General features: G+C 42.9%; 1 protein-coding gene across 1 annotated transcript in view; it reads right to left on the reverse strand.

Annotated features, from left to right (window-relative positions):
• Positions 1 to 399: 399 nt before the first annotated feature.
• Positions 400 to 21,610, reverse strand: part of ACO1 (aconitase 1) — a 55,893-nt gene continuing 34,682 nt past the window's right edge. The window contains exons 9-21 of the mRNA XM_040963817.1: positions 20,868 to 20,968; positions 18,543 to 18,659; positions 16,865 to 17,024; positions 15,532 to 15,667; positions 14,617 to 14,701; positions 13,684 to 13,840; positions 11,965 to 12,089; positions 10,759 to 10,863; positions 9,417 to 9,559; positions 7,727 to 7,874; positions 2,093 to 2,215; positions 1,470 to 1,655; positions 400 to 689 (exon numbers count right to left, since the gene is read on the reverse strand). Coding sequence (XP_040819751.1) covers positions 576 to 689; positions 1,470 to 1,655; positions 2,093 to 2,215; positions 7,727 to 7,874; positions 9,417 to 9,559; positions 10,759 to 10,863; positions 11,965 to 12,089; positions 13,684 to 13,840; positions 14,617 to 14,701; positions 15,532 to 15,667; positions 16,865 to 17,024; positions 18,543 to 18,659; positions 20,868 to 20,968 — 1,700 coding nt within the window. The 3' untranslated portion in view covers positions 400 to 575. The remainder of the gene's footprint in view (positions 690 to 1,469; positions 1,656 to 2,092; positions 2,216 to 7,726; positions 7,875 to 9,416; positions 9,560 to 10,758; positions 10,864 to 11,964; positions 12,090 to 13,683; positions 13,841 to 14,616; positions 14,702 to 15,531; positions 15,668 to 16,864; positions 17,025 to 18,542; positions 18,660 to 20,867; positions 20,969 to 21,610) is intronic.

Below are 21,610 nucleotides of genomic sequence, written 5' to 3' on the forward strand. Positions count from 1 at the left end.
AAAGGTACATATCAAAGAAATTTCAATATGTGACTTAATCCATGAGGCATTTGTATCACTGATTCTGAAGGAAAGAGGGGAATCATAATCACCCCCACTTGATGTCTGCAAAGTTCTTATCTGCCAAGGTCAGTTAACACTGGTATAGCAACAGGGAAAGGGGGCCTCCAGGGAAAGGTTCTGAGCAGAGGAACAACAGGAATAACATGAGTGGCACACACCCACTGTATGGGAGAATACTTGTTAGTGTTCAACTCAAGATTAACAGGTAAGAATGAAAAAAATCAGCCTCCTTTGATCAGTAACTTTAAAAAGGAACTCAGTTCTCTTTCTGGCACTACTAGAATTCCCACAGTTCCAGCTTTTAAAATCTAGAAAAGGACAAAAAGAGGGACAATAGAGAATGTAAAAACTTTTGGTTTTCTGCCTCCAGGAAAGGCACTACAACCCTGTGCTCACTCACTGTGAGGCACAGCTCTCTGTGAGGGCGTGGCAACGTGTCTCCATCAGAATTGTGCTGATGAGCGGCTGGCCTGGGAGCAGCACCAGGTTCGACTTTCCTAAGAAACCAGAGCCTACTTGGCCATCTTGCGGATCATGTAATTGAGGATGCCGCCATTGTGGAAGTAAGTGAGCTCCACATCAGTGTCAAACCGCATGACAGCCTGGAAGGTCTTCCCGGTGTCCAACTGTAATGACAAAAGAGAGGAAAGTGGCTAGGGAGCAGGCGAGACCCCAGACAGCCCGCATACATGAGCCCCACATGAGGACAGGTGAGGGCTCGGGTCCTGGCTCAGACCAGGAAGATGAGAATTTGCATTTTGGCAAGAACCCCAGCCAAAACCCTCTATGCACTCAAATCTGAGAGGCATCACAGCATGTAAATGACAGAGACGTGGCGCACCTGAGAGCTAGAATGAGCTGCCTGGGGTAGTCTTTTCGAAACCCTCTTGGGGAGCCTCCCTGTGCACAGAAGTGTCTCACCAGGGTTGCCTTAGGTGGCTGGCCTATCTGCTCACCCTCAGACCTCAATGCTGGCTTCAACTTGGGTGGCACATCATGTGATGCCACCTCACTTTGCCAAGGGACCTCAGGAAATAAAAGTTTGAGGTCTAGGTTGAGGCTCAGGCAATGTGTGAGTATATCTATTCTTTACATTTTAATAATGATAGAGAAAAGCTGTTTTCTTAGGTATTGTGAAAATGTCCTACTCTGAGTTTCCATTCCATATTCTAGGGGTGGGATGACACTAGCTGATCCTGGTGACAAGAAGGAATTCATGCACAAATAAGTCATGAATTGGCAGGCAGTCTCCATGTTGTGAAGGCAAGTAGGAAAGGTGCTGGGAGAACTGCTGAGGTTAATGCTTTCCCACTGAGTGATTTTCTTCTGCCCAATAGCTTCTCCCAAAGAACTAATTAAACAGGGCCTCTTTTAGTGGGGCCCAGCATGGAGAAGCTCCAACTTACCTTGACTTGGACATTCATTCGTGGTTTGAGGTTTTCTGGAATGATGATGGTATATCGCTCCTGCCCTGTGAGTCCCAGAGAGTCTGCGTTCTCACCCGGGAGGTACTCCAGGGGGATCACCCCCATTCCCACCAGGTTACTGCGGTGAATGCGCTCGTAACTCTCGGCCAGGACAGCTTTGATTCCCTAGTGAGCACACAGAGTAAGCGGCCAGGACACGGTTCCAACTTTGTCTTTAGATTTCACAGATACTTTACAGAAGACTTCCTAGGTCAAGAATATGGTCATATCTAAACCTGTTTTATGTACTCACTGATCTTTTATATAAAATTGTGTTCTCTAGTTATATATAATAGTCTGTTCTTATTTGAAAGGCAGAGATACAGAGAAAGATCTTCATCTACTGGTTCACCCCCAAGTGTCTGCAAAAGCCAGGGTGGGTCTGACCAATGCAGGATCAAGATCTCCACCCTGATAATGCAGACCTGGGAGGTAGCTGTGATGGTCCTAGTACCTGAGCTCCTGCCACGACACCTTCTAGGAGCCATTCCCAGGCATCCATCCAGTTTCCCTCCCAATTCAGAGGGCAGCTGCCCACTGGGTTCTCTCTGCTTCATACTCACCAGCAGGAAAGGACCCTTGGCTGCCCAATCTCGGGAGCTGCCTGAGCCGTACTCCTTGCCAGCCAGAACGATCAGGGGAAGGCCTGCCTGCTGGTACCGCTCAGCAGCATCAAAAACATCAAGCTGAGGAAGAGAAAAGGCAGGCGTTAGAGATGCCAGGGAAGCAGAGTGTGGACACGGCTGAGGGCTCTGCCGAGAATCAGGTCACTGCACAGCTGATGGAAAAGTCAACACATCTCCTGTTTCCCTGATCTGTTTACTTTTACTAAATGAAATCTCTGGGTTTTTTGTTTTTTTAAATTGAGATGCTTTAAGAGAGTTTTGGGAAAGCAGTCAAACCCTACACATCTAGGGAAAAAAAGGAAACTAGATCCTATTTTTCTCTTTTTCTGGGTTTTTCTTTAAAAACCCATAAAACCCTGCCCTACCTACACCTGTGTTTTGACTAACTATCAGAGATTCAGCTGTGCAGGATAACAAAACACAAAGGTCTCATTTTGACATGATGTGGAATGCAAACTTATTAGTCATCCTTCTACACACAAGCCAAGGGTAGAGACAGTAGACCATGGATGGAAGCACAAATCAGAAAGACAAGAGAGGACTAAGTAATTTTTTTAAAAAGTACTTATTATTTATTTGGAAAGTAAAGAGACAGAGAAATCCTTCCACTTGCTGGTTCACTCCGTACATGCCTGCAACAGGGCCAAGATGAAGCCAGGAATTGGGAATGCAATCTGTGTCTCCCACCTGGGTGGCAGTGAGCTAACTGTGGCCACCCAGGATGTGTATTAGCAAAAAGCTAGATTCAGGCTGGGCTGGGACTTGAACCAGGCACTCTAATATGGAATATGGACATCACAAGTGGTGTTTTTTTTTTTTTGAAAAAAATTATAAGGTTTGTATTACAGACCAGTCTACTGATTTTGCTGGAGACAGGCACTGTTTTTTTTAAAGATTACTTTTTTTATTGGAAAGGCAGATTTACGGAGAAAGGAAGAGACAGAGAAAAAGGTCTTCCAACTGCTAGTTCATTCCCAAAGTGGCTGCAATGGATAGAGCCAGGAGTTTCTTCTGGATCTCCCAGGTGGGTCAGGGTCCCAAGGCTTTGGGCTGTCCTCTATTGCTTTCCCAGCCATAAGCAGGGAGCCAGATGGGAATTGAAGCAGTCGGGACAGGAGCTAAAGCCCATAGGGGATCCTGGAACTTCCAAGGGAAGGATTAGCCAATTGAGCCACTGTACCAGGTGCCAAGCAGCTTCTTAACCCAAATGCCAAACATCTACTCCTGGTTAATATTTTAACACCTTGCACAAATAGATTTGTTTTTCACAGGATCCTGGAATTTCTGCTCAGCTAACACTTACAATGATTGAGTGATGAAACATTTATTCAGGAGCAAGAGTTTAGCACTTAAGATGCTTGCAATCCACATCTGGGCAAGATCCCAGCTTCTTGCTGATGCACACCACGGGAGACAGCAGTTCCTGCCACCCATATCAGAGCTCTGCCTTGCATCCTGGCCCTGGCCTCATCTCACCTGTGCAGACATTTGGAGAGTAAACCAGCAGGTGGGAGTTCTGTCTGCTTCTTAAGAAAAAAAAAAATTCACAATTCTTCCTTTTTAGCAAGCCAGGAAACAAAATCCCTTAAAAAACAGTGTGTTTAAAGTGAATGGCACTCAAGAAAGCAAATTCTGTAGTAGACTTTCCATGAATTACTATTTTGGTGAGCTAATAAAGCCTATGGTTAATTTTATAGGGTGTTACTTAACCTTGGTACATTCTATATGTCCTCATTTGGACAGAATTTATAAAAACATTAAGATTCATTTTCTGTTCAATTAAGCAAGTCTCTATTCTTTCAAAGCTAAGAAACTATCTCCCTGATATGTTCAGACACTGCTAGCTTTACACATGAAGAATCCTGTGATGGGGTCAGTAGGAGTGGGGGAGGTATTTTCAAGTATGCTTTCACAATCAGAACAAAGGTGCATGGCAAGACAGGTCCAAGATCAGAAGGTCTAGGAGGTCTAGAAGGTCTAGAATTCCCATTTCCTGTCTTATCTACCGTATGAGCCATGCCAAGGCCACTAAACGGTTGGCTCAGGAAGCCATTACCTGTGCAAGCCCTCATCTCTAAGAACACAACAGAAGAACAGGCATTCTTTTTTGGATCATGCCTTTATATATTTAGGTATTACATTAAGGCTGCTAAACCTTCTCAATTTTTGCTGTCAATTTTCTATTTGGTGAGGACTTAATTCCTTTCACAACCCCCAGCTCCCTCATCCCTCCCATATTGGTATCACCCAGCTAAGACAAGGATTGGGATTTGAAATCACTATGATTCTGTAAATACTATTTTATCACTGAGCCATGTAATATGCTATGATTTCTTTCTCTTGACGATTTTTAAAATATTTATTAGAATTACTGATTTTTCACTTTTTTGGATGTTTATAATCCTACCTATGTGTAATTTCTAAATACTCTGTCAAAAAATACAGGTCTTTTCAACCAGGTATATATCACTTAAATCTCACTACTATGTCACTCCTAATTCTTTTTAATTTTTAAAAATTTATTATTATTATTATTATCATTTTATGATACAGTCCCACAGGCTCCTGGGCTGTTGTTCTGTCCTCTCCTATTTCCTGGAATGTGACCTCTCTGCTTCATCCTGATTAAATGTTTCTCTGTCCATTTATACATGTCCTTAACCTATTCTGCCATCTTCATTCTCCCACTCCTTGTTCTGTTGGTCCAGTTCCACATTAGCTCCCCAGGAGCGGTTCATTCCTGAAATAGGCAGTGTCCTGGCAGAGTCCTTCATTTCTTATTCCTGGACCCCACAGCTTCCGCTTTTTGCTTATTTATTGTGGTGGAACACACTTGCCAAGGTACTTCCTGGGAGAGAAAGGTTTACAGCTATTTTTTAAGCTGTTGAATATCAGAATGTGTCATTACTTTCACGTAACAAGCACAGAATTTTAGGATAAAAATCATTTTCCTCCATCTGAGTTTTCAGTGATGTTTTCAAGCTGTCTGGGAATGCTTCTGATAACCTATTGTTCTGTAAGTTGTTTTTTCAACTCTGGAAATTTCTCAATCTTTTCCTTGTTTTTGTTGTTCTTAATTTCACTGCCCTGCAAATTGGAAAGGGTTATGGTAAATTATCTTGTTAGGCATTTAGTGACTCTTATCAATCTGGAATCTCATATCCTTCAGCTGAGTAATTTTTCCTTTGTTTTTCTTGGACAAATTCCCTTTTTCCATTTTTGTCTGTTGCCTTTTTAACAACTCTATTAAGTCACATGTTGGACCTCCTGCATTTAGTCCTTAATTTTCTTGTACTCTTTTCTCGAATCTTCCTTCTATTTTTCTAATTTGTTCTGTACTCTAGAATTTTCTCTCAATTACTCACTTCTTTGGATGGGGCTTCAATTTTTCTTTTTTTAATTTAAAGAGCTCTCTGCTGTCTCGACTGTTCCATTATTGTAACAGAAAGTTAAGTCTTATGAAAATCATCTCGTTGGACACAAAGTTTTCTTCCACCTTTTGTATTGCTTGTCTTCTTTCCCTTCCCCTCTTGGTCTAGTTATGTCTGGTTCAGCTTGTGGTCCAAATGTCTGCTCATTTCTCCCTCTCCACACACTCTTGACATCTGACTAGAAGCTCAAAGTTGCGGCAGGGCTTGTTAAAAATCACCGATCCACAGCTGTCAGTTAATTGCTCAGTTCCCTTCTCCTTAGTGTCTGCAAGCACATCTGCCCCTCTATCAACAGCTATTTATTTATTTATTTATTTATTCGAAAGGCAGATATACAGAGAGGAGGAAAGACAGAGGGGAAGATCTTCCATCCCATGATTCACTCCTCAAGTGGCCACAATGGCTGGAGATGGGCTCATCTGAAGCCTGGAGCCAAGAGCTTCTTTGGGGTCTCCCACATAGGTGCAGGGTTCCAAAGCTTTGGGTCGTCCTCAACTGCTTTCCCAGGCCACAAGCAGGGAGCTGGATGGGAAGCGGGCCCGCTGGGATTAGAACTGGTGGCCATATGTGATTCCCATGTGTTCAAGGCAAGGACTTTAACTGCTATGCTATAGCACTGGGCCCAACAGCTATTTTTTCATAGAATGGTTTATTATCCCCACTATTCACTGAGCAAGAACATTTACACAGAAAGTGTGCTTTGCAAAAATTTAACCAATTCAGGCCTGGCATGATGGCTTAGTGGTTAAGGTCCTCACCTTGCACGTGCCGGGATCCCATATGGTTGCCAGTTCTAATCCCAGTGACCCCACTTCCCCATCCAGCTCCCTGCCTGTGGCCCGGGAAAGCAGTCGAGGACGGCCCAAAGCTTTGGGACCCTGCACCCGCATGGGAGACCCGGAAGAGGTTCCTGGCTTTGGGCTGGCTCAGCTCCAGCCGTTGCAGCCACTTGGGAAGTGAATCATCGGACGGAAGATCTTCCTCTCTGTCTCTCCTTTCTGTATATATCTGCCTTTCTAATAAAAATAAAATAAATCTTAAAAAAAATTTAACCAATTAATTAGCTGTGGATGAGGCAGCAGGTGTGGTAATGAACAGTGACGTCAGAGCTAAACTGCTCGGGTTTTAATTTCTACTTGTCCACTATGTGATCTTAGCGGGTGGTTATATGACCTCTCTATACTTCATACTTCAACTTAAAGCAATTACAGTGCCTACCCTTACTAAAAATTAAAATTAAATCAGTTTATGCAGTTTTTTTGTTAAGTTTTTATTTTGAAATTTCAAATTTTATGGTACAATTTTGTAGACACTGGGATCCCCCCCCCCCCACCGGCTGGTTTTCCCCACGTTGCTACAATAGTACAGTCCTTTGTAAGTTTGCAGTTTAGAATGGTAGCTAGAATGTGCCAAGCTGCACAGACACTTTAGAGAAAGGTGGCAAGATTACTGCTCAAGAGGTTACCCAGTTTTTAGTGCATTCTTTGGGAAGAGAAGTAATGCTAAGGACTCCCCATGTGAGCACACATTAAGTGAGGCTTACACATCATTTTGTTTCATTTTCTCATAACCCTGTAAGAGAGGCATATGTTCCTACTTTATTAGTAAGCAAAATAAAGCTCTGAGAGGGAAGTCAGGAAGTCACTACCTGAGGTAGGAGGTGGATTTGGGACTTGAAACCAGACTTGCCTGACTCAAACCACGGGCTTTCCCCACCTCTTTATCTCAACAGTCAGGCAGAAACACACCAACTCCAAATGGCTTCTTTAGGTCTTTAGCAGGCCCATAAGGGCCTCTTACACAGTTCTGCTTTTCCTAATGTGTAGTGAATAACAGTAAATATTAATAAAGTAACACAATAGTGTTTCTTGATAAATGCACTTGGATTGAATGGGGTGTTTCGCATTTAAATACTTGGAACTGATGAAATTGCAAAAGACTTTTTAGGATCAGCTCCCAAGAAATGATACTTAGTTAAATGATGGGTACATAATTTCTATGCAAGGAGATGTTTACTCTTCACCAGTGATAATAAACCCCACATAAACGTGCACCTGCAAGTAGGACAAAATCTCTGCACAAATCCCAATCTCTAGGTCTGGTAAGCACTGCTTGCTGAAGGAAGCTGAAGAGCACTCACCGTTTCCCCGGAAGGCAGGTGTATAGTCTGTGGTGCTTGCTTGCTCAAAAATTTGTTCAGTAAGCGGATGTTGGCAAATGTTCCCCGTGCCATAATGGCATCATTTCCCCGACGGGAGCCGTAGGAATTGAATTCTCGCGGAGTTAGGCTAAAAATAAAATAAGCAGGAGAAAAGTTGTTCTAGAGCAAAGATTAAAGTAACTTATACCAAGAAAATAAAAATCCATCCATTTAACTATTTATCTCACTCTATTAAGCACTGTTTTCTAAGGCAGAAAAGCTGCGCCCTAAGCTACATCTGGTAGCAGAGCGAGAACTGGGCTGGAGAAAGACAGAAGTCAAAGGTGGAAATAAACATATCCCTAGAGTCAGCCTCGAACTTTTCAAAACAGGAAACATCAGAAGGAACTTAAAAAGGAATACCTAGTTTACTTCAGTTGTACAGTAGGGGTAGTCTATAATGCCTGTTTAAACGTTAAAAAAAAGCTGATTAAAAATAAGAAAATGAAAACAGAGAATAATCATGGAAAGCTACCCAGACAGAAGAAACAATAATAGGAGTAAACCCAGAATTTCTTTCATACACTAACCCAAAGTAGGTTCAAGTTTGTCCCTGAGTAGTCAGAAAGGAGCTCAATGCAAAAACCAGCACAACTAGCAACATAATTTGCCACTTTCGCACCACAGAAAATCAAAGCAGAGAGAAAGAGTCAAAACAGTTGTGCTTTTGGTTTCCAAACCAGAGGAAAAAGTTGTCTGTGGGCTCCAACAAAAGATTTAGTGACATCAGGAATGACATCTCACAGTTAACAGTGACCAGTTCATTGGCCTGTTTATTAAAATAGGAGAGGAAGGATGTTTATATTATTGTTGTTATTTAATGGCCACAGCTCATTTGAAGCCCGAGTTTATGAATAAAGTAGGTGAGCATGTATAGGAACCCCTGGAACCGTACCCAAAATATTGTGGGTATGTGTATTTGCTTTCTTTCCACTTTCCAAAGTGTTCACGCTTCCAAAGAGGTCAAGAAACATCAACAAAAGAAAGGTGTTTGGGTTCTGTTTCTCAAATGTGCTCCTGGATCCAGCCCTCAAAGGGCTGAATTAGGAGAGGGAACAGGAATCAGGAATTATTTCCGCAGAGGATTCTCACAGAAACTCAGATTTGGAAACCACTGCCCTTGATTAATATTGGTAAATTAGAGAGCAGTTGGCACCAGTAGAATAATACCTACGATGTCAGAATATGGCTGGGAAGACTGAAAAATGGGTGATAGCTGCAAAACCGAGGTAGTTCTCTGTCAACATCTGCCCCTCAGTCACAACTGAGCAGTGCTTCTGAGGTCACATCTCTGCCCTGTGCTTCCGGCACAACCAGGCTCTGCCATGGGCCATGATGCAGAGCCTGGCTAGATTTTTTTTAACGACCAGCCAAACTGGGGGGCAGGGACACAAGGAGCCCAATGCACATACTTTCCAAAAGAAGGTTCCTCTCCCCTTGCCCTCCTGGGAAGCACACACCAAAGGATTCTCCCTCGGAAGTACCTGAGCAGTTAAGAGAAAACACAAGCTCCAGGGGTCAGTGAAAGGCTAGAGCCTGACTCCAAAGAGATTACGTGAAATGTGAAATACTAGCCTCATTCACTCCATTTTTGCCTTAATATTTCCTGTCTCATACTATTTCTACTTACCCTCGGTTGGTTAAGTAGCGAGCAGCAGGACTGTTTCTTGCAATATTTCCAGCTGGAGAGATATGATCCGTTGTTACTGAATCTCCCAAATTCAAGAGCACATAGGCATCCACTATAGATTTAGGGGGCTGCAGATCCAAAGTCTAGCAAAGGACACAAGAAGTCAAAGGCTACCAGGGTTTTCCTAACCCAGACACCAGGGGATTCCCAACAGCAGTGATCCACGGACCCAAAGGACATCGCATTTGCACATCATCAGTGCGTGGAAAATTCTGGTTTTCCACATTTATCAAGAATGCTTATAAAGGTGAAGGGAATGGACTCAAAGTGTTCACATGTCCACCTTGACGAGAAGGACTGGTAATATCACTGAATGTGCCTGGAATACAACTGCAAATGGCATGTGCTTTCCTTGCTTGCACACAACTCCTGCAATGCTAAGGACCACTGAAATCCTGACTTCTACTCCCTTTCCTTTTCTGCTCCTCGTGTCCCTGACAGTGGCCCACATGGGTTGCTTCTTGACTTTTGGTGTTGGGCAAGATGGCCCTCAGGATAATCAAGATGGCAGAATAGGGTAAGGACACGTTTAAACAGAGTGTGAAGTAGACAGGGCACATTCCAGGAGAATAATGGAGACCATCATATCCAGTAGCATCTTATTTAACCTCATGGCATTGTAAGCTTCTATTTTTCTTCCTGTTAATTTTGTATTATGGTTTTTCATTTAAGGGGATGTACAGTAACTGTGTAATGGAGACTATATCTAGGTGTGAGGATACAATGCAGTATGCATTTCTATTTCCAGATCAAAGATGGACTCCCAAAGAAACTGTTTACTGTGTCTTGACAATAAGATGATGGATTAGCTGCCATTGTCCATGCCTGCAATGATGGGTATATGACTGTGTATGAAGAATTATACTATAGTAATGATATAGGGGAACTCAGTGAGGGGAGAAAGAATTGGGGAGGGGATAAGCGAAATCCTAGGGCCTATGGAACTGCATCATAAAATGATAATAATGATAAAAGTAAAATGAAACAAAACAAAAACATGGTCCTCATTTTTGTAGGGTGAGGTGTTTCCTGGGAGTCCCTCAGACTCATCTGAGCCTATCTATATGGGACAGCTGATTGCCAAGATCTGTGCACAACCATATAGGATGTGTGACACAGCAACTGTATGCTCACTATACCCAAATGCCCCAGCAGCATCTGCTTGGGTTTGCAAAGGTTTTAACACAATAGGTAGTCAAGGGGAATGGAGTAACAAAGTACAGATTTTAAGAGGAAAGAAACCTTTACAAGAACTTTATGACATAAAGTAAAAACAACATACCAGGTTTTCAAAGAATGGTGGTGACTTAATGTATGTGGATTTAGGATTCCAGAGATAAAGCTTATCTGACGGGGCTGCTAAGGCATTCCAGCTTGCATTCACAGTCTTTAAAAAATAAAAGAAAAATTCAAATTTGCAAACATAAAACTTTCAGGCCAACCATTTTTCATTCTAAGTAGTCAAAACAAAAGAGCTTTTGTATCACAATGTCCAGTTAACAAATTAAAAATGCACACGCTCTATATAGGGCAGCCTCAAGAAGGGCAGGAAAGATCTCCCTCTGTGGATTCACACCCTCAGGAGGTCCCTGAGGGTGGACAGGACCTAATAACTCAATTCCAGAATAAGATGTCTGAGTTTCCCTCCCTTGCCCTCTTGCTGGCTGTGATGATGGAAGCAAGTTACCAGGCTGCGAGCTGGAAGGAGACCCAAGCAACAGAGCAAGGTCTCTAGCTAACAGGCAGCAAGAAAGAACCTCAGCCCAACAATGGCATGAGAGAGCCTGAGGGTCCCCTCCACCAGAGGTCATAGGCCCAGGCGACACCTTGACTGGATCTTCTTGAAGGCAGAGGCGTCCAATGGAGTTGTGTCTGGATTCCTGACCCATAGAAACCAATTGTTTCCACTGAATTTCAGAGAAACTTCAGTTTCAGAACAATTTGTTGTACAGCAATAGATAGGAGTACTTACATACATATCAAAAACACACATAATAATCCAAGAGGGAATATTTTCTGAATATTCTAAGAAGTGGTCCTGCAGGTCACATGGACATTAGATAAAGGAAATGACAACTGCTATGCAGTTGGCTTGAATGCACGCCCAGACCAAAAAGCCAGAAAAGGAGTAACATCCAAGTGTCCCAAACATTTTTTTTCCATTTGTAAAATGCACATACACACAGACCTCTTATGGAATGGCTTAATTTTTTTAAAGCGTCCAGTGAATTCAGCCAACTGACTCCAGCCCTGTGAGGTATAATGATCCATAAAGGTCCTCCTCACAGGGAACCTGCACACTCCAGGGTGTCGGAGAAACAGGTAGAACGCTGGAGAGCAGAACTTGAACCTTTTTCCCTAAGGCTGTCACTCTTGTCCAAACGTGGAACACTGGGGAGTGTGGGGTTTCACTGCCCTAGTTACCTGAAGAAATACAGGCTCTTTCCCACAGTTTACAGCCCTAAAAGCCCCTGGGTCTGGGCCTCACCTCTATTTTCTGATAGACTTCCGTGAACATCCCAGGGATGACGTACTGCCGCTCCACTGCCTGGATCTCCTCTCGAGTTGGCCAGATATCTTTCAGAAATATCTGCTGCCCTTTTGTATTTGTCCCTGGGGAAAACATTTATGCTAGTGAGAAAGACTTTACTGATTCTCTGGCTTCACTGTTACCTAAGGTGCAGTCTCGTTTTTCATGGACATATTTTAGAATCTGTGAAAGTCTCCCAGGCACATGCGGAGTGGGTGCTGGCAAGCTTCCTGTTTTTGTCAACCAATGCATACACAACTTTATGTGTGCTTTTGTCTAAAGACACCTTGTTGGTCATCTGCATCTGTGTGTTCTACATGCATGGATTCAACTAATTCAGTGGAAAATATCCACTAAAAATTAGCACTGTCTGTACTGAACACACACAGACCTTCTATTCCTTGTGATTATTACCTAAGCAATATGACAACTACATACACAGCATGTACATGAGGTACTGCGTGAAGTCTAGAGAGGACGTAAAGCACAGGAGGAGACCAATGTTAGCCGGATGGTTAAAAGGTCAGTTAAGATGCCTCCACATATTATCAGAGGACCTGGACTTGATACCTGGCTTTTCAGTTTCCAGCTATCTGCACACCTAAAGCAGCAAAAATGGCTCAAGTTACTGGGCTCCTGCCACCCACTGAGGTCCTGGTGCCCAGACTTGGGCCTACCTAGTTCTGGCTGTTGTGAGCATTTGGTAACTCAATCAGCAAACGGGCACTCTATTTGGTTTGCTCACTGTCACTATGTTTTTCAAACAAAAGTTTATAAAACAATAATAAGCAGGTAAGGACTGCATAGGTTATGTGCAAATATGACACCATTTTATGCAATCACTTATGTTGCTGCAGCTTTGATCTCTGAGGTGATTACTGGCACTCATTCCCAAGGACACCATGAAATACCTGTGTACTGCTGACAACAGCAGTTCAACTCATGCCTGAACACAGGGCATCCCCAAGGTTGTACTTAGGGACACTGGGTGGCACCTCGGTATCAGGTACTGGGCCAGATGAAATGGCAAAATCCCCATAAAGAGCACAAAAACGCAAAAAAAACCCCAAACCAACAACAACAAAAAACATGACAGAAAACAGACCATGAAATGGTTGCTTAGTTATAGCCTAAGAATCACCCTCTTTGACGTTGGCTTGGAGCCAAATGCAGTGACAGAAGTTTTTGCCCCTCTGTGTATATCTAAAAATGACCAGGAAAGCCTCATGAGCATTGATTTGGGGGTTAAAAGTCCTTTTTCATGAAGTAGTAAATTTGCAAATACAGACTCCACAAATGGGGAAGACAAAGCAGCATCTCTGAGTTCTGAGACACTGGAACACATGGAACAGCTGCTGCTGGGCATGTATTCACAGTGCCTACTAACAACAGTGGGACCTGAAAAGGTGGGAGCAATGACGCTGAAGAGCACGAGCTCTGAGACTCTGGGCACTTCTTCCTTTTCTGCCACACTATCCTGAAGCAGGCTGTGGAGTTAACTATTCCCAGCATATCTTAGCTGTGTACTGGGGAACAAGGGGGAGAGTCTCCTCTGGGCCTTACTTCCCGAGGTTCCAGCTGCAGCTGCTATTCAAGGAAAGCAGTAACTTTCAGTTTTATTTTCAAGTTCACTGGAAAAAAAAAAAAAACAAAAACAGTAGCCACACAGAATCTTACCCAATGGCTCTTTCGCGAAGTCAATCCTTATGGTCCCAGCAATTGCATATGCTATGACTAAAGGAGGAGAAGCCAAATAGTTGGCCCTGGTGTTGGGGTGGACTCGGCCTTCAAAATTCCTGTTCCCAGAGAGTACTCCGACAGCTACAAGGTCTCCCTGTGTAAGGCAAGAGAAAAATCAGATCACAAATAGATTACCTAGGCTTATCTTAGACCATGTACAATTGCTCAGGTGTAGCACTTTCAGCAACCCTTTCACCTGCCTGTCTCCTTAATGCAGGTGAGGAGGAAGAGCCTCAAGTGACACTGTGGGAAGCACTCTGTGCCAAAAGCAGCAGAGTCATGGGAATCATTTCTGTTCATGAGAAAATACTAAGTAGTTTGGAAGGCAACATCCTGGTGGTGGCGGCCTGAGACCTAAGAACAGGTGGGAAGGACTAAAACTGACAGTTAAAAGCACCAACAAGAATTTGTAGAGATTATCATACTAACACAAAGGCAAGTGAAATAACATTTTTCAAAGCTACAGCAGTTTTAGGACAGAAAAATCAAGGCAATACAATTTAGATATGTATGAAGACACGGCCTTGAACCAACTTTCAAATGATTAACATACTTTGTAGTCAAAATCAGACAGTATTGATGTTTGCACATGGCACTGAGAACCAAGTGTTTTAGGTGCATCATTGCATTATTTCTCACAACTATGTAAAACAAACCTATTGGTATGTCCAATTTAAAGCTGGAGTAAGAGAGGCACAGTTTAATTAACTGGTCCAAGGTTACACAACTAGTCATTTTAGATCAACTCCAAAAAGCATACTTTTTCACACTCTGCTTTCACAAATTTTTTTGTTTTAAATTTTCATCATTTGGCTCATGTAGTATATTGAAAGGAAGTGACAGTTCTGATGATCTACAGGCTGTAATTACCTGTGTGATGGCTTCTACCACAGGCTCAGGTAAGGGTCCACTGTTGCCAATGCAGGTCATGCAGCCATAGCCCACCACGTCAAACCTAGGGGCCAAAAGCAGAAGCATGAGACAGTGACTTTCAGTGAGCCTTCTTCAGGTAACAATTCCTGGAGGCCACAGTACAAAATGAGACATTGATGCACAAAGTAAGTTTTCTGCAGCGCTATTTCTATAAAGCTTTTGTTCTTGAGAGCATTTTGCTATAGCATTATTTATAAATGTTATTCATAATGTATATTAACAAGTTGAATTCCACGATTATGAATTTTTCAGTTGAAATCAAAGGCATCATAATTTAATATCTCCATTCACTACTATTTTTTGTACTCAGATAAGCAAATATTTCCAGTGACTTCAAATTTTAGGATGCACATGATGGAAATACATGTCACCTAAATGAAGAATCACATGGAAGGAAACACAGTATTTAGCAACAAATAATAAATTTGCCTCAAGGAATCAGAACGTTTTCAGCCATGGTAAGTAATTATTTTCACACTAAAAGGTAGCCTCTCAGCTGCAGAGCCTCTGCTGGTCTTCAGTGCATATGATGCAACTCCAAGTGCATCAAGGATTTAGGATTCAGTACTCCAAGGATTCAGTACTGCATCTAAGTAATAGCCTGGCAAACCGAGCACAGCCCCGATTTCAGCCTGTCCTGCTCTTGGAGGGCAATCCTTGTCGGATGAACAACCTGCCACACTCAGATGGAATGTAAGGGTTTAAGAATGTCCCTGGCTCCTGATAAAAGACTAGGTAGGCAATTAAATCTCACCAAATAAGCTCTCTTTTTTTTATATATATAAAGTGGCAGAGCAATACCCATGAGGAATAAAAAACAACAGCATCAGGGTAAATCACACCATCCCTCACCCCAGCTGAGATAAGTAAGGCATGACTCCACTCTCCCGCAGGTAGTAGGTGACCACGCCACTTCCAGGGGACAGGCTGGTTTTCACATAAGGCTTCACATTCAAGCCAGCTTCCACAGCTTTCTTTGCTAACAGACCTGTGAAATGGTAAACACAGATCTAGTTTGGATGGTCATCCAATCTAGGTGCTAGAGATACTTCAAGGAAGAAATTGGTGTCTTCTCTGTCACCCCTGAACAAAACTGACTTCAGGTAGGCACCCTGTGTCACCCCTGCTTCTGAATAGAAAGTAAAAGTCCATGAGCCTAGTGTCATTTACTGGCAAGCAATAAACTCACAGGAAGCTATGGAAAGGAACAGGTATGTGCATCTTTGTTAAGATCATTCAGGAATATATGATAGAATGAGGCTTGCCTTTTTAGAGGGAATGATCATTTTGACTACATTTGATTTGGGTAAAAAATGTGATTGGAGCGTTCCCTCCTGAAAGCATCTACTATATTAGCTGGTGAGATGCACAGGCAGCCCAGATGTGAGAATATAAACCATAGGCATTTCTTGAAGTGGAAGGTCAAGGATTCCTGAGCCTTCGGGCAAATACATACTGTTACTGCAATACAGTGCTCTGAGGTATCACAGAAGTGGAGAAGAAAGTGAGGAGTGGGGTGGGGGCCTAAAGGGACAAGCTGGGGACAAGCAAGTTATCTTCAAAGTAGCTTACTCCAGACAAGGAAAGTATAGGTAGAAACAGATGAACTCTTTGGCAGAGAAGTGTTTTTCTTAGACCCATAATCAAAGAATTACTGATGGCTTTTGGTCTGTAGATACAAGGAGAACACTTGGGGATGATTAGAAACTTAGATACAAAGGAGACCTTGTACTAGTGAAACCCTGCTTGTAAATATTAACTACTCAGCTAGAATGGCGCAACAGGGCAGGTGCACTGGGTTTTATCAACTAGCACCCTCTGTACCCTGTGCCCTGTGACTCAGTCACACTTTCCAAAGCACTGAGACAGAACTAAATTGCACTAGCCAGAGGTGTCTCAGAGAACATCTAAAAAACTGTTTTTTGTTTTGTTTTTCCTTTCACCCCTAAGTTGAAACAAGATTCTATGCTTTCCAAGAATTTAGCTTCCTCTGATAAATGTGTTTATTCTAAAGAGAAAGATTACCATATGTTTGGACATTACTTTTAGTTAGGTATTTCAAGGTCAACAAATCTCTACATCTAGAAGACAAGGCTCAGGGGACAACATGCTGCACTCCGTCAAGTTCCATGGTCATGTCATGGGAGATGTTCACCCACACATCCATAAACTAAAGGGCACTTACCTGCTCCTAACATCACAGATGGATTACTGGTGTTTGTGCAGCTAGTAATGGCTGCAATTACCACAGAACCATGAGAAAGGGTGAATTCACTATTATTATAGATAAACGTCTTCTGGTCATTGTGACGGTCTGGAGCAATCTGAAATCCTTTAAATCCTTGCTATAAAAACAAAAAACAAAAGCATGTATATATGTAGAGATAACATATATAGAAGCAAATATATGAAGAAAAATTTATACATAGATTGCTATAAGAAGAAAAATATATAATCAAAGTCTTTACTTAGAAAGGAAGAGAATACCTTTTTAAAATTAAGATAATCTATTTTAAAGGCAGGGTAACGCAAAGAGAGCAGAGACAGAAAAAGCTCTTCCATCTGCTGGTTCAATTCTTAAATATCCAAAACATCCAGGGCCGGAGCAAGCTGAAGACAGAAGTCATCAACTTCATCCTGGTCTCCTATGTGGAGGCATCTTCCACTGCCTTTCCAGGAACATTAACATGAAGCTGGATGAGAAGCAGATTAGCAGGCCAACTAGCACTTTGGGGAAGGGATGCAGGTATCATCAAGTGGTGGCTCAATCTACTGTGCCATAAAACCAACTGTGACTTCCACCTTCAAGTGCTGGTATCTCATATGGGTGGTGGTTCATGTCTTGGCTGCTCTACTTCTGATCCAGCGCCCAGCTTATGATGTGGGAAAGCAGCAGAGGATGACCCAATGCTTTGGGACCCTACACCCACACAAAAACACCAGAAAGAAGCTCTTTCAGATCAGATCAGATCAGCTCTGGCTGTTAGGGCCATTTGGGGAGTGAGCCATCAGATGTACAATCTTTCTGTCTCGCCTCTCTGTAAATCTGCCTTTCCTGTAAAAATAAATAAGTCTTTAAAAAAATATTGCAACAAAGTAAGTTAAATATTGGAGGCCAGACCTGGTGCAATGGCCTAGTTGCTGAATCTTTGTCTTACAAATACCAGGATCCCATATGGACACTGGTTCATTTCCCGGCTGCTCAGTTTCCCACCAAGCTCCCTGCTAATGGCCTGGGAAAGCAGTCGAGGACGGCCTAAAGCCTTGGGACCCTGCCATTCGTGTGGGAGACCCAGAAGAGGCTCCTGGTTTCAAATCAGCTCAACTCTGGCTGCTGCAGCCACTAGCAGAGTGAAACAGCAGACAGAAGATCTTTGTCTTTTCTTCTCTTTGTAAATCTATCATTGCAATAAATTATTTTTAAAAAGAAAAGAATATGGGAGACCATCAAAGTATCTTAAACTTAGTACCATCAAGTTTCAAGTGAGGAAATAAGACCTTCTGCTGAGATTAAGGCCATGTTGCAGAGGGGCTGAGAGGCAGCCAAACATACTGGCAGAGTAGGACATGCAGGAAGAGGGAGATTTGCCTGAAAGCTTAGGCAAGAACAATGTGGTCAGAAGCCTGTGAAAAGTGCATGCGTTTTAAAAGATGAGTTGTGCTCACAGATGCTCAAGTGCTGTAAAGAAGATGCCTGATTTATAGCTACTGGGCATAGTCAGAGAAGGTTTCACAGTAGAGGAAACAGTCTTAGTACCAGGCTGCAGGATGATTCCTAACTGACAGGGTACAAGTCCAAGTTCTATGTAACTGGGCTCAGGTCACGGCCAGGAGGGGCTTCAACCTCTTCTTTCAGCTCCTACCTTGGCACCAAGGCAGCTCTCAAAGTCCTTTTTCATGTCAGACACAGCAACTTTGTCCTGAGGCCTTTTGGGTCCACTGCAACAAGGCACTACCATCTTCAAATCTAATTCCACAACCTGTTCACCAAAAGGCAAAGGAATTACAGAATTCACATTGCAGTCCCATCAGGAAGAAACACAAGGCAATGTTGGGGAATCTAAAGCATCACACAACACTAACATGCAAACAAAACTACCCAGTTCTCATACAAGCAGGCCAGTGCTAATGTCAACATTTAGGTCACTGGTTTCCAAGATCTACATGGACACTACAGTAGTGTGGTACAGGTTGGAAGCCATTCTGCCTCATACATAGTTCGGGTGCACCTGTGTTGCTGCCCAGAGCCTTCCGCTCATTAATCCTTGCAAAGCAGGACCACCTATACTCTTCATTGTCTAGATTAAGCTGTGACCCTTTTTCTTTTAAAATTATTTTAATTACACATAGGTATGGGGTACAGTGGGTTAACTCAATATATGTATCCAATGTCTGAAGAGCAAACAAGGCGAGTTAGCATCTCTCTTTCAACACCTTTAAATACAATATGATTGACAATAATTGCATATATATAGAGTACAATATGTATTTCAGTAAATGTATATAATGTGTTCTCATCGAGATAGGTTTTCTACTGAAAAAGTATATAAACCATTATACTACTAAGGTGACTGGAGAGGGATTCAGCTAGTAAACTGTCAGGGCTGGGAAATGGACCAAGTCCAACAACAGTTCCTTTTCTCAATATAAGTGGAAAAAAAACAAGAGTCCAACATCCAGTTTTCCCTCTGATCTTGCCCATATGAAAAAATAAGGATTGGGTTTGCACCCTGGAAAATAAAGATAAGCCATCAGATGCACAGAACCAATTGATATGCTTGTATCTTCACTTCTTTCCATGTTTACAATAATGATGGCCTTAGCTTTTAAATAGCTCTTGTGCCTTTACCTGGAGTTGTTCAATGGTCTCCATAGAAGAGCTGTGAAACAGTAGCTCAAAAAAGGGCAGCTCACTCAACTTAGGACTGTTAGGCAAACAGGAGTGCAAAATGTTATATTATTACGTCTGCAATTGCCTCATTCTTTTGATTTCTCAGTCTTTTAGCACTCTGTTCTGACTAGACAGTGATGGGTTTCTTTTTATTGATTTATTTCTATTTTTGATCATGTTTGCATAGCTGATTCGGGTGTGAAAGACTGAAGATTAGGGGGAAGTGTGTAATACCACTGTTTCCAAATTTTCCCTTTCTTCCTCCTGTATCTGGAGGAAGAGAGGAAGAGAAGGGGAAAAGCCACACCCAGCCTCCCAACCACCTCAGTACCCGGGGATGGGGAATGGCCACCTGATATCATCCCAAGGGCCCATGCTTCAAGGGTTCTGCTCAAGCGGTTTCAGTAGTTATGAATGCTGTCAATTTTGCCAATCCAAGAATGAGGAAATCCTTCCAAGGTCCACTGACTGACACAGTCCATCCCAGAGTCTCCATTTACCCAGATATTCATTGTCAATGCTTGATTGGGATAGTTGTTCAATTTGTTCTGCCCTCCTTCCTCTGCAGGCCCCAGTGGATTGCCACACCCTCCACGCGTATCTGGGACTGCTATCCAATGCTCCAACTTAGCCACTGAGGAGGCCGAGTTCTGACACATGCACTCCACAGTCAGCGGTTCAGTTGGGGGGATCCCCCAAAAAAACTAGTCCGAGGTTGACCCCCAACCTGACTGTTGTGTATGCTTGCCATTATTGGTCTGGTTCAATCTATTGCCCACATCAGCCAATGCACACACTAGTAGTTGTACTTGTTGGGTTAGATCTGTCTCCAGCTCCATCTCTTACGCTAATCAATGAATGCTGCAGCTCAGACCAGACCAGCCCACTACACACTACACACTACACCCTCACGTACACCAGTGGGAATACAGCCTAGTCAGAGTGACCCCCAACAACCCCATCAGGCCTACCCCCTGCCCCGATTCCTGTGTATGTTAGTATGTGCAGCAGACTGGTCCAGGCTATCCTAAATTCCATTCATCTCTTATACACATGAATGGGGCGCTGGAGCCTAATTCAACCCAATTGACCCCACGATCCAGCCCACACTCATACTGGTAGGTACCATCACCTGTCTAGCCAAGCTTGCCCTCAACTCTGGTTCTCATGCTCACCTTTGGAGTTGCAGCTCAAGTGATGGATTTCTTACACATGCACTTTGATGAAAAGATACACACAACTGAAACCACAGCCTTGAGGAAGAGGATGCAGATATTCAAGGAAGGGACTCTCATACCTGGGTGAAGTCTGGGTCTTGAGAGGGGTCACTGAAATCTCGGAACATTCCCACAGCCTGAAGATACTTTCTAATATGCTTCACTTTGCTTTCATCACGACCTAAAGAACATTTTAAGGGGTAATAAGTAACATATGTTAGTGTTTTCTGGTTAGAGACTATAAACTCAAACTTCCATCATGAACTGTACATGTAATATGCACTGGACTGACACACACACTAACAGCTGCATAGATATTTTAACTTCAGGCTAGCCTGACTCAAGCTGCTGCTGTTTTTAAGTTATTTATTTGGAAAGCAGAGTTAGAAAGACAGAGAGGAAATAGAGGGAGAGAGACAGACAGACAGAAAGAGAAAATGAGCAAGATAGACACAGACTAAGACCTTCTATCTGCTAGGTCATTCCCCAAATGGCTTCAATGGCTGGAGCTAGGCCAGTCCAAAGCCAGGAGCTTCTCTCAGGTCTCCCAAGTGGGTGCAGGGATCCAGCAGGGTAAGTTGGGCCACTATGGTGATTTCTCAGGTGTATTAACAAGGAGCTGAATCAGAACTGGAGCAGCTGGGATTAAAACAAGAGCCCATACAGTATATAAGTGCTTCAGACGGCAGCTTTCCTCATTGTCCACTATGCCGTAGAACGAGGCCCCTGCTGCTGCTTTTAATTTGGGAGATCATTTTTTTAAAGGATTTATTTATTTGAAAGGCCGAGTGCCAGAGAGAGGGAGACAGAGATCTTCCATCTG

The sequence above is a fragment of the Ochotona curzoniae genome, unplaced genomic scaffold, assembly GCF_017591425.1.
Source record: "Ochotona curzoniae isolate NIBS_2020 unplaced genomic scaffold, NIBS_Ocur_1.0 scaffold_3208, whole genome shotgun sequence".
Lineage (NCBI taxonomy): Eukaryota > Metazoa > Chordata > Mammalia > Lagomorpha > Ochotonidae > Ochotona > Ochotona curzoniae.